The following is a 21,119-nucleotide window of genomic DNA, read 5'->3' on the forward strand; positions in this document are numbered from 1 at the left end:
TACAATAGTTTCTACATTATGTATTAGCAACTTAAAAATAGGTATTGACTTTTCAGACACCCTGTAGGTGTTCCATTTCTTTTGCCAGATTTCATATTCTTTTCAGAGTTTCCACATTGCTAGTGAGCAAATAAAAGACAGAACAATTTGTTGATTGCTAGATGAAGAAATGCTCCAAGAACAAAAAAATACATTTTCATTTACAAAAAATTTATTTGAGACTTTCAATAAAACATACAAAGTACTATGTGAATATTCAATGACATGTAACAATAAGTCATAGGCTGATATTTAAGGAACAAGATATGTTTTCATAAAATTTATTGCCTGAAGGCACTATAATTGAGGTATTTACCTCTAGATAAGTGGATTTCAATTGAGCAAAATAAACTTGTCTGAGTTATGGAACCATCACATTTTATTTTGAATAACACCTCATGGAACAAAAGAAAAATCATGAGAGGAAAGAACACAAATACAAGATTAATACAAGTAGTTAAAGTGTACATTAAAAATACAACTTATAATATATATAATTCAGAGAAACTCAAACTATACTTTTACACTAAATAATTATGCAGCTGGCACATAATTACATGCTAAGGTTTAATTTATGGAAGAATCATCACAGCTTAATTTACACTGTTTTGCTATATAAAGACTGATAATAATGACATGAAAATTACAGTATTTTGATAGTGACTCAAATGGAAAAAAATCAACAATCACATTTACTAAAACAAGTTGTTTCGACTTCCCATAGGCTATCACATTAGGTTTTGATTGTTTAATTCAAATATTATAAAGTGGCAATTCTTCACAGATTGGTAATAATTTTATATGGTTATATTTGGGGCTAGGCAATTAATACATCGGTATTGGTATCGGAAAGTACCAGCTGGAATATAATTATCAATACTGGCTGATATTTTGCAGAGTTCAGAATGTTTCACGGACTCGAGAAATGCAGTGCAACACTTTCTCCGAGTCTAAACATCTTGGAACTTATACAAATATGCTCTATTTGCAACAACGTTGTGGAACAAAATGGATTTTGTGATTAGCTAATTATCTTATGAACAACTGTAAATATTTTAAGGCAAATCTCTGGTAGATTACTATGATATAGTTGAAATGGAAGATTTGTATATTCAAACTGATAAATATTGTTAACTATTTTGAATTGCCACAATCTTCAAGTATCGGTATAGATATCAGCTACACCCTAGTTATAGCAAAAGCTATGAACAACATCAGGTGAAAAAGCCACATTGTGGAACATACAAAAAAAAAGTATTTTTAAATCATAAAAAAATAAATACTGGTTTTCAAGACTAGATCTGCGTAAATAAATAGTTTGTATTCTAAACTTCAGTTATAAAACATACGCGTTATAGAAGAGCAAATGCAATGAAAAGGTTATTGGCACAGAACAATAAAAGACAGTGTTTTTCGATGGATACAGGGAGACAAAATTTAAAATGTGGGGAAAATGTAAAATTCTTGAAAGAAGTATTGGATTTCTACCATTCACTTTAATTGGAAACTATTCTGTAATATTAAAGTGTAAGAACTATCAAACACCTTACTATTAAATTTATTATTTAATAAAACAGGTGATAAAATTAAAATATTAAAGAATTACAATATTGAGATACAATAGGTTTATATTATAAAAAATCTTCAAAGAAATAAAAAAATGTTGAAGTAACTAACATGAAAACTTCAGTTGTTTGAGATCATTATGTCAAGTTATTATAAACGGACGACAATTACAATTGTACAAAAAAATGAAAAGCACTGGATAATATCAGCTATGCTATGGTACTTGCATAACAATATCTGCTCAACCTTTCAGGGGGGAGACTGGGTTTTAAAATTAGAATTAAGTAAACTACTAGAGAGGTATACATACGAGACATGTAATAATAAAAATCCTATATATAACAGCAACATGAATATAAAATACATATTCAATACAACTTGTTCCAGTATTTTTCTCGAACAATGGAGAATAATATAAATAATTTATTTTGAAATCAAACATACGGTAACCAAAATAAAATATTAAAGTAGTATAACTACATAGGCTTGACTGTAAGCTATAATATAATTCTGAGGAAAACAACATAAATCTTCACTACAAAGGTTTCTAGTTGCAGAGGAATTTAACATCACAGATTTTTCTTGAAACTTTCAAATATCATATTTGAATAAGAATTCACTAAAGGATGTAATACTTATTGTAGATATAACTAACACTTTTCTTAGCTCCAGTTTTCAGATGCTTTTACACCTTGCTGAAGAACGTGACTTACCGAAGCAACTCTTTCAGATTTTGCTTTAGCAATGATAAAAAACAAATCTGCTTTCTGTGTTCAATGAAGAAGTAAACATGTTCTATTTTCACCGAGTAATTACAACTAGTTTTGGCCTGTACTTACTTTGTTCTCAAGCTTGCAACACATCATGTGGCTTCCTCAGGAGATAGGACAAGTATAGTAGGGTAAGATATTGGAAGGTAAGTTTAAAGGTTAAAAAAGGTTGCCAGCCAGAGTTGGAGTAGGAAGGAGTGACAAGACACTGCTTTGTCTATTACCTTTTGCAGTCTTTTTATCTTTTTAACCTATAAACTTACCTTCCAATGTGTTAATCTTTACTGTACTTGTCCTATCTCCTGAGGAAGCCACATAATGTGGCGAAAGCTTGAGAACGAAGTAAGTACATGCCAAAACGATTTATTACTTAGTGAAATGGTGGCATGTGGATGCCTTTTCTATGTTCTATTTTATCACAGAGAGCTTAGAGAAAGAGATCAAACTCAGGATCATCATACATCCTATGGCTCCTCTTTAGTTTCGCCTTCCTAATATTATAACAACCTGGATCCAGCACGGTTTGACACAGTGCTCTATTGGCTTCTGAAGTATTCATCTGCACACTGTCACTGTCACTTCCAAGAGCTTCGCTTGAATACGAGACATTCTCAATTCGACCCCCTTGGAATCTCACACTACTCGTAAGACAGCGTTGCTGCATTTCTTCCTCCTTTAAGCTGGCTAATGTTGGTTTGCGAGGCACATACTTACAGCCAATACACATTCTTGCTCCTAAAAAAGGGGAGAATTCTTTATTAAGCTGCAATTAATATTAAAATATACTTAGATAAACCAAAGCTCCATTTTTCATTTAACACCACACAGCCACATATTCAGATCCAAAATGTTTTTCAATCCATGACACATTTCAGTACTGATGTGCCGAAGCCGATTACTGAGGTATGAACATCGGCAGAAATTGACATATTGGCATCGGCATATATCTAATAAAGGGTTTTCCAATAAGAATGACATGATTTTGAAATGAACTGGCACCTATGCTTCAAATGTTATAACTGTCACTAGTTGTCATGTGTGTTTAGTATACTGTGACAATTCATCATGGCTAAATACATGTTTCAAGAACGTTTGGTTCTTGGGCTTTAGAGCAACTTGAAATGGATCGTAATTTGGGGCAAAAAATTATCTTCTCAGATGAAGCTTATTTCTGGTTAAGTAGATATGTTAACAAACAAAATTGTCGTTTTTGGTGTGAAAACAATCCACAATAGATTCACGAGAAGCCCTTGCATCTGCAAAAGGTCACTATGATGTGGTTTATGGCATGGGGTCATCATCAGATCATTTTCTTTTTCCAAAACGAGGTAGGAGATGCAGTTACAGTGACTGGTGAGCGGTACCGATTGATGTTACAGATTTTTCGTGGCCAAATTTAGGTGAAATTGATTTGGAGGACATCCAACAAGATGGTGCCACATGTCAGACTGCCAATCCCACTATCAACGTATTGCAAGAACAGTTTGGTAAAAGGATAAATGCAACTGTCAGTTGGCCTTAAAGAAGATGCGATTTAACTCCTTTACATTGCTTTTTGTGGGGTTATTTGAAATCTACAGTCTATGCAAACAGACCACGAACCCTTGATGCATTAAGATTGAACATCGAACGCTGCATTCATGACATTAGGCCCGAGTTATTGCACAAAGTCATCGAATTCACTTGTGTGCTCGAAGTCGAGGTGGACACTTAAATGATGTGTTATTCAAAACTATGCTTCAAAATAATATAAAACATTTGGTTGTACCTGAAATGATTTTTATTTTATTTCATTGTAAAATCATATCGTTCTTATTGGAGAACGCTATATTTAAACTAGTACCGATAATACAAGATAATACTAACCTAATCTTTTACCAGTACCCATAATACAAGATTAAACTAACCTAACCTTTTACCTTCTAATAAGTTTTATATTTTAATTTTGTAAAATTTACTAAGAAATAGGTTAATGGATCTTCATCACTGTGGGTTTTTGTGATAAATTTATTGCAGACTCTAATTCAGATGATCAACCTACTTGAAAATCAGAAATAGAGCAGTATATTGTTGAACTGACTAATTCACGTGAACAGAATCCACTGTTGTACTGGAAATTCAAAAATGAGAAAATACTTGGGCATACCTGCTGCATCAGTATTCAGTGTTGCTGGACAGATTTGCGATAAGAGAAGTATGTTACTTCCACAAGTGCTTCAAAAACTCGTGTTTCTGAAGTTGAATCTGGCACCATTAAATTTCCAATATTAAGAACAGGAATTTGTTTTGCATTTCAAAGAACTGCTTTGTACTAACGTTAAATCTCCGAGAATGTATCTGTAGGGGAGGGTGGGGCAAGTGAGACCCTTAAGAAAAGAAAGGTAATAGTGTGCACATTATTTATTTGGGAAGAAACAAACTTTTACCAGGCTACACGAAGAACAGTTATGAATATTTTTATCTAGTTCAAATACAAAAAAAATAATTAACTTCTCTGTTAAAAATTTGAAATAAATCAAGTGGACGCACTTGCCCCACCGGGTGTGGCAAATGAGACCAGCCAGATACAGAAATTGAACAATAAAACTTGGCAAATAACCTTCACCAGACAAACGTTATAATCACTTAAAATCATGTGTCCAGATTAATGGAATGTGCTGGAGAGTCCTTCAGACAGTAAAATTAACTGGCAAAAGGAATGAGTGGGCATTCCCCAGAACGAAAAATTTAGCACGCATACTGCATACACATGGGGGCATTGTTGTTAAAATTAAACTATAACTGTAGTAACACAACAAAAAATAACCAGTGAATCAATCAAACTTGGAACAAGTGCGACTGTCTAAGATTCTAAGTGGACGCTCTTACCCCACCCCACGTGTTTTATTTACTTGACGCCTGCATGCCTGTCTAATAATGCTACATTCACCAGATGCCAGTGAAGAGATATTTAAATGCAATAAATATATTACAAGTGTTAACATGTATTGACAAAATGGAATGTAGACTTCTGTATACACCATAATCCTTATAAATATAACACGGAAAATAAATATATACCTATAAAATCGTCAATTTTCAAGTGAGCGTACAACTTCTTCGCACACAGCCTTTCCAGCTTCCATGACACCAACTAGCTTCTCGCGAAGTCATTTTCTATCATGGTCTACAATTTAGCTAGGATGGATGCACTTGCCCAACCTGTCTCACTTACCCCACCCTCCCCTATATATATATATATATATATATATATATAATACACAATACAAATGTATAAACAAATTTAGTTTTGTCATGCTGAAAATAACATTCCATTTCTGTTGAATAATCTTATGTATCGGAATCAGTTAAATTTTGGCATCAGTATCGGTGAGTACATCGGCATTGGTAAATTTTCAGCTTCATCACATCACTACATTTTAGTATGAAATTTCTTTAAGTATCCTCACACAGTGTACATGACAGTTACGAAACGTGACACTAAGGGTACGGCATCTGGAATGGAAATGGTAGTGTGTCATTTCTTTGTTTGTTCCCGGGCAGTGTGAGAAAGACTCACTAGCATCTCCGTTGCAGACACCATATGAATATCTACGATATCACTGCAGATTTTCAAATTCAGCTAGCAACACTGCAAAAATTTATAATAGCATGTTTATTATTTTGATTTAATGAACTCATGATACAGAAACACACAAACATTTAAAAACACCCTGTACATACTTGTTATCTAAAAAAAAAAGTAATGGAAATTTCAAGCAAACTCGAAATATTGAAGGAAAACAAAAGAAGTGAATTTAAAAATTCAGGCACCTGGTGAAAATTTTCAGGTGCATGGCCAGCAGATGGTTAACCATAAAGGCTGTCATAAAAGGGTGACAAATTTTCTGATCTCTACCAACCATCAAATGAAAAAGTTCCAGTGATATTTCCAGTAATGGATGGGGATTATTTCAAAGGGGTCAGAGACTCCTAGTGCACAAGTACAAAACTAACTGTACACTACAATGGGTATTTTCCTGAAGTTTTAACAAGATGCATCAATCAATGAAAATAACTGGCCTTGTGAAACTGCTGAAACCAGTCATTTTACGGAAACGTCAGTTGCAGTTTCGTGTATAGAAAATTTCCACATGGCATCCAGCAGAAGACACGTCTTTCTGGCAGAAATAAAAACTCTATTTCAGACATTAACATTCATTTTAATAACATTTAAGAACAGTTGTTCATTTTGCCTCATATCTCTATCTGTTTAAATTATATTGTATTTGCTGAGCTAATGCAGTTTGCATGTGTATAAGTAACAGGCAATTTTCACTGAACAATCTATTCTCCCAGTCTGTGCATTTCGTGCGAGAACAAACTTCATCCATGAATATTAACTTTAAGAATGGCCATAATTTGTTTAATAAGTTAAACTCATGCAACTTTTAAAATATGCCCAATATTACAATCATTGTATTCAGCATTGGTTCATTGGATGGGGGGGGGGGGGGGTGTTGGAGATATGACCCCTCAGCCACATTACAGGTGATTTGATAAGCCCATTTATTCTGCTTTCTTGGTCTCGCTCTTTAAAAAACCTCTTGATTTAATTTTCCTCCCTACATTGTCACTTAAATCTATATCAATGATTTTTTATATTAAGAAACTTATTTACAGATGATGTTCATGTGTTACAAAAGAATAAGGAATAGTTTCAAGTTTGCAAGGTGCATAGTATACATTTATAAAAAGTCATGGAATGCCTAAAAAGAAAAGAAAAAAAGAAGCAAGCATTCAGAAGTTTGAACTATGCCTTAGGTTGAAAGGGACTGAAAATAAGAACATTGGAATTTTCCCATCCTTGTTCTTCCCTCAAAAGATAACACACTGAACTATATTTACAACAACTAACTAACTAACTCTCTAACCTTCTTAAATCCGAAGGTTCATGGCTGCAGCAACAGTGTCCTGAAAAGTCAGTACCAAGATTGGGGGGGGAATCCCATCCTCATCCCAATTTTGGGAATTGTTTCCTGATATTTCAAGATCCCGAACAGGTGGCATGTTCTAAACAACCATATTTAAAAGTTTTCTGCACAATAAGTGCAGTGAAATTCCTTAAAAATTAGCAGTTTTTATTACAGAAATCTAAAAGCAATCACTTCAGGGGGAAATAGTATGTCGAATTAGATGTTTTAATGTCAGGATATTTTCCAAAACATTTACCCTGAAAATTTCTCAACTTAGTTGGGAAATGGCAATTTTTTTGCACCCTGAATGTCAGTTAAAAACTTCCGGTCCCAACCAAACATTTTTCAACCTCGCACATCCCTAATCATGACAATTACCTTTCATACATTATTTAAAAATTGTAAATAACTTACCACAAGGTGCTGGACTGGTATTCTGGCAATCTTTTCTGTTCCTGAAATGAAATGAAACTTTAGTAGGGGTGGTGAATTATTCAATAAAACGTAAAAAGATATACATCATGCACAGTCATTTTGTAAAATTAATTTCATCCCATGCAGGCAAAGAAAGACACGTTACATATTGTTAATATGTTAATAGTTAAGGTTAACTGCTCTTATGTGAACTCTGGGTATGCATATTAATATCCGAGTGGTACAAAATATTTTTTTTTCAAATACAGAGGTGGATATCAAACTGTGGTACGTGTACGCGATCAGCTCGCAAGAGAAATGTTGAGAACACCCACAAGACAACATTTTTGCTGCAGGTGTGTAGAGCAGACTTCATAGCTTTAACTCAACAGGAAAATAACGTTAATTTTGTTGCCGACACTCACATGTTTTGAAATAAAATACTTGTTCGAAATCTATAATAGACTAAATTTCGAGCCGAATCTCCATTTGAAAGTTTCAAGTGCACAAGCAGGCATCAAGAAACTATGCAGTCACATCCTTCTCACTATAAACTCTGAGGATTTACAATAAAAACTCCAAAATTATGCTTGACAGTGTGTTTACAAACTTATTTTTGTTCGTTTTGACCGGCACAGGACAAAGACGACATTAAAAAGATAAGAATATACTTAAACCCTTCTCACAGGCAGTGCAAGTGACCAGCTCTTCTCAAAAAGGTAAAAACATTAGGTAAAACACTTTCGACATCTCCCAAGAGGGATGATAAACATTTGGGAAGATTAAAAGGCTGCCTGAGTTGGCAGAAGAATATGCCGAACACTTAAAATGACATTACAGTGTAATGACCCCGAGTTTGCCATTACTTCGTGGTTTTATATTATTATTATTATATATATTATTATTTCATGCTTATTATAGTTGGTATTATACAGTTCATAATTCATATATATATTCATAAATATATTTGCCTTTAAGTGTTCTAAAGATTGTTGCAAGTTTAATTTTAATCAAGTTAGTGAAGCCTAAGTTAATAATTTCTGAGTTAAATTCTTTATATCTATTTGTTGTTTCATGTTTCTGGCAAATGCCGTTCGTTTCTTTTATATTTTGAAAGCCATTGTTGATTTATTTAAACTCTTGTGGTGTGAGAAGATCACGCGCTTTTCATTGCATTGTTGCCACCACATACCTAAATTCACTGTGCCAGATTACTGTACATTTCTAATATATTACTGTTGGCTTTTATCAAACTTCCTAGTATTAAAAGGTTATTGTGTCTGGTAACAATGTGTAACTGAGGAGGTGTTTTCGCCTTCCAGAAAAACGGTTAGTAGTTGCGCGGAGAGATTTGAAGTAGCAAGAGGTGCTTCGCGTTACGGGAAAGATAGGCTTACGCATCTCGTGCTGTATCGTTCTAAAGTATTTGAATTGTAATTTTAGTCTTACATGATATACGTGCGTGTCTATAATAAACGTAAAGTTGAACATATTCCGGTTTTTCTTTATTTCGAAAGTGTATTTCGTACTTGTGGATACCTGTATCAGGAGGACAACCTCGTGGGTTGTCATTGGACTTCACCTGTGGATCCAAGGGGAAGGAACGCAGTTACTTAGCCCGAACCCTGGGATTATCCAGCATGCTCTGCTGAGCTTATAAGGTAAGTGTACTTGTGAAGTGCACCGCTACGCGGGACGTAGCAACAGACATGACAAATTGGAGAGCCCAGCCCTTTCAGCAAATGGCCATGTGTGAGATGGCTGTGTCCAATGCAAAGCCGAGTTCGAATTACTTCTTCTCAACAGGAGAGACAGTTCGAAAAACGTCATATACCAATGGTGGGCTCAATAACTCGAAGCTAATTATCCATTATTATCATGGAATGCTGGCTTCCACAAAACCGACAGTGGTAATACATGACCAAACAATATTCAATGTGCCTCGCAAAAGAGAAAGTGTAGTTTTCAAAAGTGCTCGCAACCATTAAGTGGAGAGCTCCAGACTGCAAGGATATGTTTAATTTGTCTTGGTGCATCCGTATTGGGATCAATGTGTACATTTAGTAATTTTTACCATTTGCATGTCAGACTGTATAATGATAAATCTCATAGCTGAAGTAAAGAAAAATACTCGCTTTCCCTTTTTCTTGCCATGAAAGATGAATCTATCATAGCAGATCCTGTTTGTTAAATCCTGTTAACTTTAAAATAAATGTACAAGGTACTTTAGTATTATACGGACTACCTCCAATTATTATGCTATAGGTACCTAACCTAACCTTCATATCTAATTAGTTAGGTTAGGTTCCTATAACGAACTAATTAGATATGAAGGTTAGGTTAGGTACCTAATTGGAGGTAGCCCGTATAATACTAAAGTACCTTGTACAAGTTAGACAAATTAACTAGACATACCTGGTACTGTAGCGTCTCCTTGGTTTCTTAGGTTGTTCCTCAACCTTTGGATTTGATATGTTGCATACATAGTCTAGCAAAGCCAATTTATTCTCTGCAAATATTTGCGAGTGATTCTTGTAAGTGCTTCTAATGGCTGTCTTCATCTTGTTTGTCATAATCCCACGAGTTCTCTTACGACCAGTGTTCGTAACAATGGTGGTCAAACCAGGATATAATGCCGAATCGCGGCTGCCGCGGTTCACTTCTGTTGCGTCGGATGTTCCAATGCTTCTGCTTGGATCTGTGCACGAATTACAATCACTACAGCAATCTTTCGTTGACGATCCTGGTGTATCTTGCTCACTGTAAGTAACCATCTCATTACAGTTGGTTGAGGAAATACTGCTTGTGGGAGGCGAAATTTGTGTACAATTATTTTGCGTATAGTCACAATCTTGTCCATTTCCACCATGCTGTGATGGTGTGTATCCACTTCCACAGTCTTGTGCCTTTCCAAGTCTATTTTCGATATACTGGGGCAATAATTCCACTTTAATTTCTTGTCGCGTAGCAGGGTCATAAACAATATTTTCACTCCAAATCATACGCATAATATCATTAGATGTTGAATCATGCGCATCGCATCCAGGTGCAGCGACGGAGGGGTTGGTCACATCAGGAACTGCTGCTGCTTCAACAAGAGCATCCAGCGTACGTTCATTGTCGCCACTTGTGGAAGGTACATCCCACATTCCAACCACATCAATCTCTAAACTGGGAAATATGGAATCATCTTCAGTCGAAGTGCTCGCCTCCTTTACTGATGCACATGTATCACTTCTAGCCGTTTGGTTTCCTTGCACTGTGAATGACTCTGAAAGGAAAAATAAAATATGAATTCTAACTTGATGTCAGGCAGGTCACTACAAGGGTTACTCTAAAAGTTCCAAGAATGACAAAGGAAAAACATAGTAAGAATTTGGTTTTATTTTTCCTCACAGTTACCCTTGAGAGCAATGCACTTCATCCAGCAATGCTCCAGCACCACGACACTAGCACGAAACGTAGATTCCACAGCGCATACAAAATAGTCCTCCACCCTGCTTTAACATCTTCATCTGATGAAAATTGCCTTCCACCAAGGAATTGTTTAAGCCGTGGGAGGAGATGAAAACCGAGGGTGGCAGGTCAAGCAAATAAGGAGGGTACGGCAGCATATAATATTTCCATTAGCCAATTTTTGCCAATGCAACAACACACGTGTGTGGGCACACATTGTTCTGAAAAAATATAAATATGCTGACCAAGGCAGTAATTTATTTTATTAAAAACATAAACTAAACGTAACGTTTCAACCTTCTAGCAAGGTCTTCATCCGACTCTGTATCAAGATACTTGATACTTGATACAGAGTCTGATGAAGACCTTGCTAGAAGGTTGAAACGTTACGTTTAGTTTATGTTTTTAATAAAATAAATTACTGCCTTGGTCAGCATATTTATATTTTTTCATAATAATGGAAACAAGGCTTAATGGGGTTACATTGTTCTGATGCATGATGACTTTCTTGTTCTTTTATCCCTGATCTGTTACATGAATACTTGTGTCCAGTTGGTTGATTGATTGATTGATTTAGTTTATTTTACTTCGCGTTTTGTGTCTCTTGGCTAATTTGCGAAGATGGAGATGAGTGATGAAATGATGAAATTGATGAATGGACATTCACAAACAACCAAGCCCGACCGGGATTCGAACCCGGGACCCTTGGCATCGCAGCGCGATGTGCTAACCACTCGGCCACAGGGTCGGCTCTCCAGTTGGTTGAGAACTTTGGACAGTACTGTCCATGGATGGTGGAAGCACGTTCTCCCTGTGCTTAATCAGCACAAAAGTCTCAACATGGCAAGACAGAGGGAACTGCACATGACCTGCATTACTTGCAATGTTATAAATAAAAACATCCCGGACTATCTGAGTGTAAAGCTTAAAGCCAGGAGTGAAACGCACTCATACTCCACCAGACACGCCACTAATCTCCATATACCTCGCTGCAGAACTTCTGTTTTGCAATCCTCATTTGGTTACATGGCACCTAAAATCTGACATGCACTCTCGACATCTGTTTTCTTTTTGTGATTTTCTTTGTGTAGTTGTAGATTTTTTTATAGTTTCTTTTATGTTATTTTATTTCTGTAGTGTTTTATAATCTTCATGTATAATAATGTACCTAGGTACTCTGCTACATCTTTCTTTGTCAGGTTAGGTGGTAGATCAGCATTTGTTGAACCTCGCCCAAGAATAAAGACCATTGAAATTTAAACTGAAAACTGAAATTGAAACACTATACAGAGATAAAAATAATTAATATCTTTTGACAACGGAAGTAGTGTAATTGGCTATACAACCAGGACGAGAAATGATGAGCCCCTCTCAGGCAGATTTGCCTACACTTAAAACTTGCTCAACATGCCCATATGAGCTTTTTGCTCAAGTGTGGTACTCCGTCTAATCCAAGATTTTTGTAAAAATGCCCTCGGGAAGTTCCTGTGAAATGATGAGCCCCCTCAGATTGATTTGTCCACACTTACAAAAGGCACTTCTGTCAGATTGTTGTCCATAAGCTTGTCAAAAATATGCCCTTCTTGATATTTTTTTTTGCCCACACCTAAAACTAAGCTAAGATGCTCATAAAACCCACACCCACCCATATTTACTTCTGGTTTAAGTTCAATTGGACACCAGCCTCAACTTGCATTTCTAGTACTAAGACAATGCATTGTGCAGAAATCTTCTAGAATTGTTCTGTGACTCTCTCATTTCTTACATCATAAACATATGATTTTTCACCTATGAGAATAACACTACATATGGTGTCATCGGGGAGTGTATCGTGGAATTCACAGATAATTTTAATGTTTGTCCTGTCATTAACCACAACTTGTTTCCTTTTTGAAGTGTCGATGACAAACATGGGTCTCTGTGCTTTGAATTCATCTGGTGTGTAATACATGTCAGTATTGCCAGTAGTGACCCTTTTGTATGCCGTAAATGCTTCATATAATTTAAGAAAATCATCCTTGGACATGTCTAAATTATAATTTTCTCTAGGAAATACCTCATTTCTGCCATTTTTAAGATATATGTTCTTGATGTTGCAGTTATCAAATTTACTTGAATTTTTTTCCTGATTATTGTGTCTTCCAGTCTGAAACAGTACCACCACAAAATCCGGCATGTCGTATTGTATACTGGAGAATGAATTTGTAGCATCAAACTCATAATAAGTACCAGCGGCAGGCTTCTGTACACATTGATATGTATAAAATTGTAAAGGTACTTGTGGATTTTTTATTATATCTGCTTTGTATTTAAGAGCATAACTGGCTTCATTTTCAACAACTGGGATTCTTAGCTCCATAGTCTGAATAATGCATTTGCCTCCATCAGGTAGGGTATTGGGCAGAGCTTCCCCTGTAGAATTTAATGTACTGTACCTCATCAAAGCATTATTATCATTGGCAGCTCTTCTAAATGTGATTCTTAAACCACCCTTCCACATAATATCTTTGTAATCTGAGAAGAATCCTGGCAACAGGTGCATTGGGAACAGCACTGTGTGGCTTTTAGATATAATTTTATCACCAGCCTCAAATCCACCTATTTTGTAGTAAGAAGCCTCGGTTTTGGATAATTTTAGTGTGGCCAAAGCTGTGGAGGTAATGCCGGGATAATCCACTCTGTTTATAACAACACCATGCTTTCTGATCTCAATTTCAGAGAACAGATGCGGCACAAAATTATCTACCAATCTTATATTTGAATTTGCCGGATAATCTGTACCATCGAGCTTTACAACATCAAATTTGATGTATAGATCTGCTCTGTGGGGGTGTATAAAGCCATCCCCTACATCAAGATCAACCTCAATCTCTGTGTTGGGTTGATTTAAATTTGCAAATGTCCTCCTGTTTGGGGGGAATGATTGTAGCTCATAACTCTCAATATTTTCCATTTTTTTTGTATGTATTTTTATTTAAATATTAATCTCTATGATTGCAGTTGTTGTGGCTCCAGCAAAATCAACTAATTCTTCTTTTTCATTAGTGACCATCAATTCAATGTAATCTATTCTATTATGGCACACAGGAAAATATAATGTTGGGGATGGAGTGTAGATGATGGGCTCCATAAATTCAGAATTAGGTTTAAATGTTGCAATGATGCCAGTTTGTTTGTGAGTGCCTATGCCATTTGATTTGGTAATCATACCCTCAGCCACATTACAGTGAATATTTAGAGTCTCTATGGCTAAGAATTTAGGTATATTAATAGCAGTGTGTTTGATGGCTGGTTCAAGTTTTGTGTTGTTCTCAAAGCCTAACAGCTCTCCTATAGTACCCAGATCCACTGTTTCTGTAGCAGATACAATCTCTACTCTGTGAGTGACAGAATTTTGAGTTAATACTATACCTCTGGGTAATTGAGCATTTAAAGTGGACAGATTATATTGCCCTGGAGTGATTACAATTTTTTGATCCCCTACTGCAATTTTGTTGTTGTGGTGTGTAATATTAGGGATCAAGTACATGCCATAAAATGCTCTGAGAGCTATTGTTTTGGGATACACTATATCATCATGTAATTTGAGTTTCAATATTGAATTTTGGCTGGTGAGATGGAATTCCCCCATGATGTTTCAGATACCACAGGGCCTTTTGAAAATTTTCAATTGATGGTTTATTTATTTGAGACATATATCTAAGAACAGATAAACACAAATGTCCACAATTAACATCTTTGAAGTTTTGAACACGGGCATTATTGTAATAAAGATTAGCTGATTTTAGATATTTTACTAAATTTTCAGGTGGAACACCTCCAAATGAATCAAACACAAATGCCTCATCTTTTAAATATTTAAGATAACAAATCCAGTGAGTGCCCTGATTTTTGTACTTATCCAAATTAACAATGCCACACTCTTTGTTGAGTGGTTGTTCTGGTAAAGAATCAGACATGTACACACCTCTAAAATTTTTGATGCCCAGTGGCTTGATTAAAGCTTCAATATCTTGGTTTGTAAGCGGCTCTTGTTTTTTTTAAACTTATTCATGGCTCTCTTAACACCTTTGCCTTGTTTCTCCATGGCCAGGTTATGGCGCTTCAATTCATCTAATTCTGCCCTATTCTTCTTGGCATCTATTACTGTTTTTGCTATGGCAGCTGATCCCCCAGCCAAGCTCCCAACAGCACCAAGTGCTGCTAAGATGGCCGGGATAGTAAATATAAATCCACCCACATGTGATTTTTTTCTAGATTGTTGTAATTTTTTTAATTGGGGGGTGCTAAGTAATAATTTCATACCATGGCCCTTGGCAATACAAGAGCTTTTTTTCTTGCGCTGCTTTTTGGTTAAAAGGCTATCAATAGTTTTAAGAGATTTAAGACCTGCATAAGGTATTTGATACATAACACCCTTGGCCTTCATTGTAGGTTTATTATATACATATTCACAGCCCCCACCCCAGTTTTTGCTTGGTGTTCATAGCTATGGTGGTTCCCAATGCTGCTATTTTTTCACTCAAAGAAGCATCTTTGCTTACAAATCTACCAAATGCAGCCTCTTCTAATTTCTTGTCTGCAACATGTCTCTTGTCAAGATCAGAATGTGTGTTGTATGCTATGTCATGGTCTCTACAAGCAGCATCTAGGGGATTAACACCAGGATCACCTCTGTTTAATCTATGGTCCAATTTTGTACCGGGACCACAATACTGATAGCCTGGAATATGTAGTTCAAATGGCAGCTTGTTTATAATGTCATTAACCAACCCCCGGCCCTCAGAAATATTCCAAAATTTAGGTGGTAGAGTATTAATAATTTTTATAAGATATCCAATCCCCTTAGTGTCATTCACTATAAAATTAGACAATTTTGTGCTTATCATGTCCATAATTCCAACCTTTTCATTGTAAAAATTGTGGTTGCCAGCATTTTCCTCCCCAGCTATCACCAATAACCTATCTACAAGTTTCCTGACATCATCAACCCACACAAATTCTTTAGGCAGGGTGTTGTATTGTTTGATTCCACTACCTGTCTTGATTTGTGACCATATGGGCTTGATTAAATTGTTGTATTTTGCTCCACTGCTAGACTTGACTCTTTTTTGTGTGGGATCATTGTTCTGGTATAGAGCATCTGATTTTATTAATATTTCTTTGTAGTGCTCATAATCTTGATCTGTATAGTTGCCAGGCCTTTTCCTAGTCATCAGTTCCCACAACCCAGGTGTGCCGGGATATTTAACAAAACCACCTTTTTCTCCAAGATGAGATTCTGAATATACAATTAGATCATCTCCCATAAATGTTACTCTGAAATTGCCAATTCTATGTATGATGCTACCATCACGCTCTGTGTCAGCATAGAAGCCAAAGACCTCATCTTTGTTGTCTTTAGGTGTGCTTAAATATTTTTGAGCAAGAAGACCCAATTCAATAGGATCCAGAGTAGCTTCAATTCTTCGAGGAGCAACAGGACTAGGTGTATGAATACTGGAAAGTGGGGTGATTGGATAATCTAATATGTTCCTTGCAGCTACAGGTACAAGCTCTGTGATCAAATTTTGATTTTGCTCTGTAACAGTTTTGATATTTTTACCTAATTCACTAATAGCATCAATAATAGGCTGTTCTGTTTGTTTGTGTTGTTCATAAATTCCTCGGTTCTGTGATTTCCATCCCTTAAATCTTTTTACAAGATAATCTCTTAATTTAAGATCATCAATTATATCAATTATATATATACATATATCATTTATATATGTTTATATATGTTTCAATGTCTAGAAAATTGTTAATTTTATTTCTGTATTTACCACTATTGGGTTTTCTTGTCATATCAATTGTGACAAACCCATAACTGTCCTGGTTCCAGCACCTACTGCAAAACTTGGAAAAATCATTGTAGCTCAAGTCCCCACCTACATATTCATCATGTATGTGTTTGAGGTTGGCATGATCTTGATGAAACACACATATAAAATTGCTGTTGTCTCGGATCAGCTGCTTCGGTATTTTTGAAAAAGTCTGTGCCAGGTAGAAGCAATCAATGTTTTTGTGTCGGCCCTGTGTAAAGAAATTTCTAACCTTGTTTTGATTATCCAGTATAATGTCATCAAACACAACAACAGAATTATCGAGACATTCATGGAGTGGCTTAACATCTGATTCAAAAGTGGCAATATCCAATCCATCATATAGCTTCATCAGCTGCTGATATTTTAATTGTTCCAAGCTCTTAGAGAAGACATACAAGTGCCTATTTTTCCAGTCTAACCAGTTGGGTGCCAATAAAAAATTATCAATCATTAGTGTAGTTTTACCACAAGCCGATGGCCCAACAATAAGACATCTAATATTTTCAGGCAGCAACTTGCCATTTCTCTTAATCTGCTGTTCAGGTTCTGGCAGCCTTTTTATAACATCCCAGGTGCTCATATTATCACTTTGTCTGCATCGATCCAGCTGTGTTCTGGAAGTCCTAGCCATTTGACAAATAACTTGTTGCCTTTTCTGCGGATGATTTTTTCTATGAGATATGTGTCAGGCTGTTTAGTTTTGCTGAGTTCTTCTTCATAGAATCTGCCTTTGAGAATTTCTCCTCGGTGATCTTTTATTATATATGTGTTAAGGGTCCCAGGTTTAACTTGAACCACTGTAAATAATTCAGTGCTCCAGTTTCTTGTAAAGCCTCTTTTGAATAAGTGCTTATATTTGCTGATTCTTACTTGATCACCCACCTTGCATTTGGCCTTTCTTGTTGTTGGCTGGTATCTAGGATAATAAACAGTCCTGATCAATTTTTGCTCATCAGATGAAGTTACTTCAGAGGGTTTCATGTTGATTGTGGAATGAACCGAGTTGTTATATTTATGTAGAAGTTCTGGAAGAATATTAAGCCATTTATAATTACCTTGAAGTGTAAATTGTTTATACATAAGATTTTTTAGGGTTTTGTTGAATCTCTCTACAATTGAGGCTTTGAGATCACTGTAACTCGAATAATGTTGTATTGACTGGCTTTTAATAAATTGTTGGAACACAGAATTATAAAATTCTTTGCCATTATCTGTTTGCAAATAGCGCGGTGATCTTCCACTCTGATTGATGATTGTCCTGATGGCTTCTGTAACATATTTTCCAGTCTTGGATTTGAGTGGCACAGCCCAGGCAAATTTTGAAAATGTGTCTATTACAGTAAGTAGATACTTGTAGCCCTTGTTGATTTTGTCTAAGTTTTTCAGCTGTCCACTTGCCATCTCAATCAAGTCGCTCTGCCATAAATCATCTATGCCTTTTGTGACTACTGGCAGTCTCTTATAATTATGTCTGGCTTGTCTGTGTAATTCATCAACAATAATTTGTCTAGACATAATATGAAAACAAGAATATTGCAACTATGGGGTGTTCAGCAGCTGATACTACAGGATTTTCTAAATATAATTTGTCTCCTATTTGTATATTAAATTCCAGAGATCCATCATCTTCAACATAAGATGTTTCTAATGTATTGGGATCTGTAAAATCCTCTAACTCTACACTGGTGATTTTTGGTTTGTTGTCAGCATTTGTTATTGATAAGGTGGGGTAGTGGTGTGCCTGTGGTTGAAGCCAATATTTGATCTTGATTGGTCTCACAAAAAACTGGTAATAAAATTGTGCAGGGGACAGCATATATATTTTGCCACCTGGTGTAAATGGTGAATCATATTCTTTGTTGGGGGCACACAAATTTTCAAAATTTGCCTGGGCTGTGCCACTCAAATCCAAGACTGGAAAATATGTTACAGAAGCCATCAGGACAATCATCAATCAGAGTGGAAGATCACCGCGCTATTTGCAAACAGATAATGGCAAAGAATTTTATAATTCTGTGTTCCAACAATTTATTAAAAGCCAGTCAATACAACATTATTCGAGTTACAGTGATCTCAAAGCCTCAATTGTAGAGAGATTCAACAAAACCCTAAAAAATCTTATGTATAAACAATTTACACTTCAAGGTAATTATAAATGGCTTAATATTCTTCCAGAACTTCTACATAAATATAACAACTCGGTTCATTCCACAATCAACATGAAACCCTCTGAAGTAACTTCATCTGATGAGCAAAAATTGATCAGGACTGTTTATTATCCTAGATACCAGCCAACAACAAGAAAGGCCAAATGCAAGGTGGGTGATCAAGTAAGAATCAGCAAATATAAGCACTTATTCAAAAGAGGCTTTACAAGAAACTGGAGCACTGAATTATTTACAGTGGTTCAAGTTAAACCTGGGACCCTTAACACATATATAATAAAAGATCACCGAGGAGAAATTCTCAAAGGCAGATTCTATGAAGAAGAACTCAGCAAAACTAAACAGCCTGACACATATCTCATAGAAAAAATCATCCGCAGAAAAGGCAACAAGTTATTTGTCAAATGGCTAGGACTTCCAGAACACAGCTGGATCGATGCAGACAAAGTGATAATATGAGCACCTGGGATGTTATAAAAAGGCTGCCAGAACCTGAACAGCAGATTAAGAGAAATGGCAAGTTGCTGCCTGAAAATATTAGATGTCTTATTGTTGGGCCATCGGCTTGTGGTAAAACTACACTAATGATTGATAATTTTTTATTGGCACCCAACTGGTTAGACTGGAAAAATAGGCACTTGTATGTCTTCTCTAAGAGCTTGGAACAATTAAAATATCAGCAGCTGATGAAGCTATATGATGGATTGGATATTGCCACTTTTGAATCAGATGTTAAGCCACTCCATGAATGTCTCGATAATTCTGTTGTTGTGTTTGATGACATTATACTGGATAATCAAAACAAGGTTAGAAATTTCTTTACACAGGGCCGACACAAAAACATTGATTGCTTCTACCTGGCACAGACTTTTTCAAAAATACCGAAGCAGCTGATCCGAGACAACAGCAATTTTATATGTGTGTTTCATCAAGATCATGCCAACCTCAAACACATACATGATGAATATGTAGGTGGGGACTTGAGCTACAATGATTTTTCCAAGTTTTGCAGTAGGTGCTGGAACCAGGACAGTTATGGGTTTGTCACAATTGATATGACAAGAAAACCCAATAGTGGTAAATACAGAAATAAAATTAACAATTTTCTAGACATTGAAACATATATAAACATATATAAATGATATATGTATATATATAATTGATATAATTGATGATCTTAAATTAAGAGATTATCTTGTAAAAAGATTTAAGGGATGGAAATCACAGAACCGAGGAATTTATGAACAACACAAACAAACAGAACAGCCTATTATTGATGCTATTAGTGAATTAGGTAAAAATATCAAAACTGTTACAGAGCAAAATCAAAATTTGATCACAGAGCTTGTACCTGTAGCTGCAAGGAACATATTAGATTATCCAATCACCCCACTTTCCAGTATTCATACACCTAGTCCTGTTGCTCCTCGAAGAATTGAAGCTACTCTGGATCCTATTGAATTGGGTCTTCTTGCTCAAAAATATTTAAGCACACCTAAAGACAACAAAGATGAGGTCTTTGGCTTCTATGCTGACACAGAGCGTGATGGTAGCATCATACATAGAATTGGCAATTTCAGAGTAACATTTATGGGAGATGATCTAATTGTATATTCAGAATCTCATCTTGGAGAAAAAGGTGGTTTTGTTAAATATCCCGGCACACCTGGGTTGTGGGAACTGATGACTAGGAAAAGGCCTGGCAACTATACAGATCAAGATTATGAGCACTACAAAGAAATATTAATAAAATCAGATGCTCTATACCAGAACAATGATCCCACACAAAAAAGAGTCAAGTCTAGCAGTGGAGCAAAATACAACAATTTAATCAAGCCCATATGGTCACAAATCAAGACAGGTAGTGGAATCAAACAATACAACACCCTG

At 35.8% G+C, this 21,119-nt stretch overlaps 1 protein-coding gene across 2 annotated transcripts in view; it reads right to left on the reverse strand.

The window, feature by feature from the left end:
- Window positions 1-228: 228 nt before the first annotated feature.
- LOC145981359 (uncharacterized) overlaps window positions 229-21,119 on the reverse strand; it is a 44,596-nt gene continuing 23,705 nt past the window's right edge. For both annotated transcript variants that reach the window (XM_083114591.1, XM_083114592.1), the window contains exons 4-6: window positions 10,160-11,015; window positions 7,745-7,785; window positions 229-3,110 (exon numbers count right to left, since the gene is read on the reverse strand). In XM_083114591.1, the coding sequence (XP_082970717.1) occupies window positions 2,803-3,110; window positions 7,745-7,785; window positions 10,160-11,015 (1,205 nt within the window). In that variant the 3' untranslated portion in view covers window positions 229-2,802. The remainder of the gene's footprint in view (window positions 3,111-7,744; window positions 7,786-10,159; window positions 11,016-21,119) is intronic.

This window comes from Lepisma saccharinum, chromosome 29 (assembly GCF_977018435.1).
Source record: "Lepisma saccharinum chromosome 29, izLepSacc3.1, whole genome shotgun sequence".
In the NCBI taxonomy this organism is placed as follows: domain Eukaryota; kingdom Metazoa; phylum Arthropoda; class Insecta; order Zygentoma; family Lepismatidae; genus Lepisma; species Lepisma saccharinum.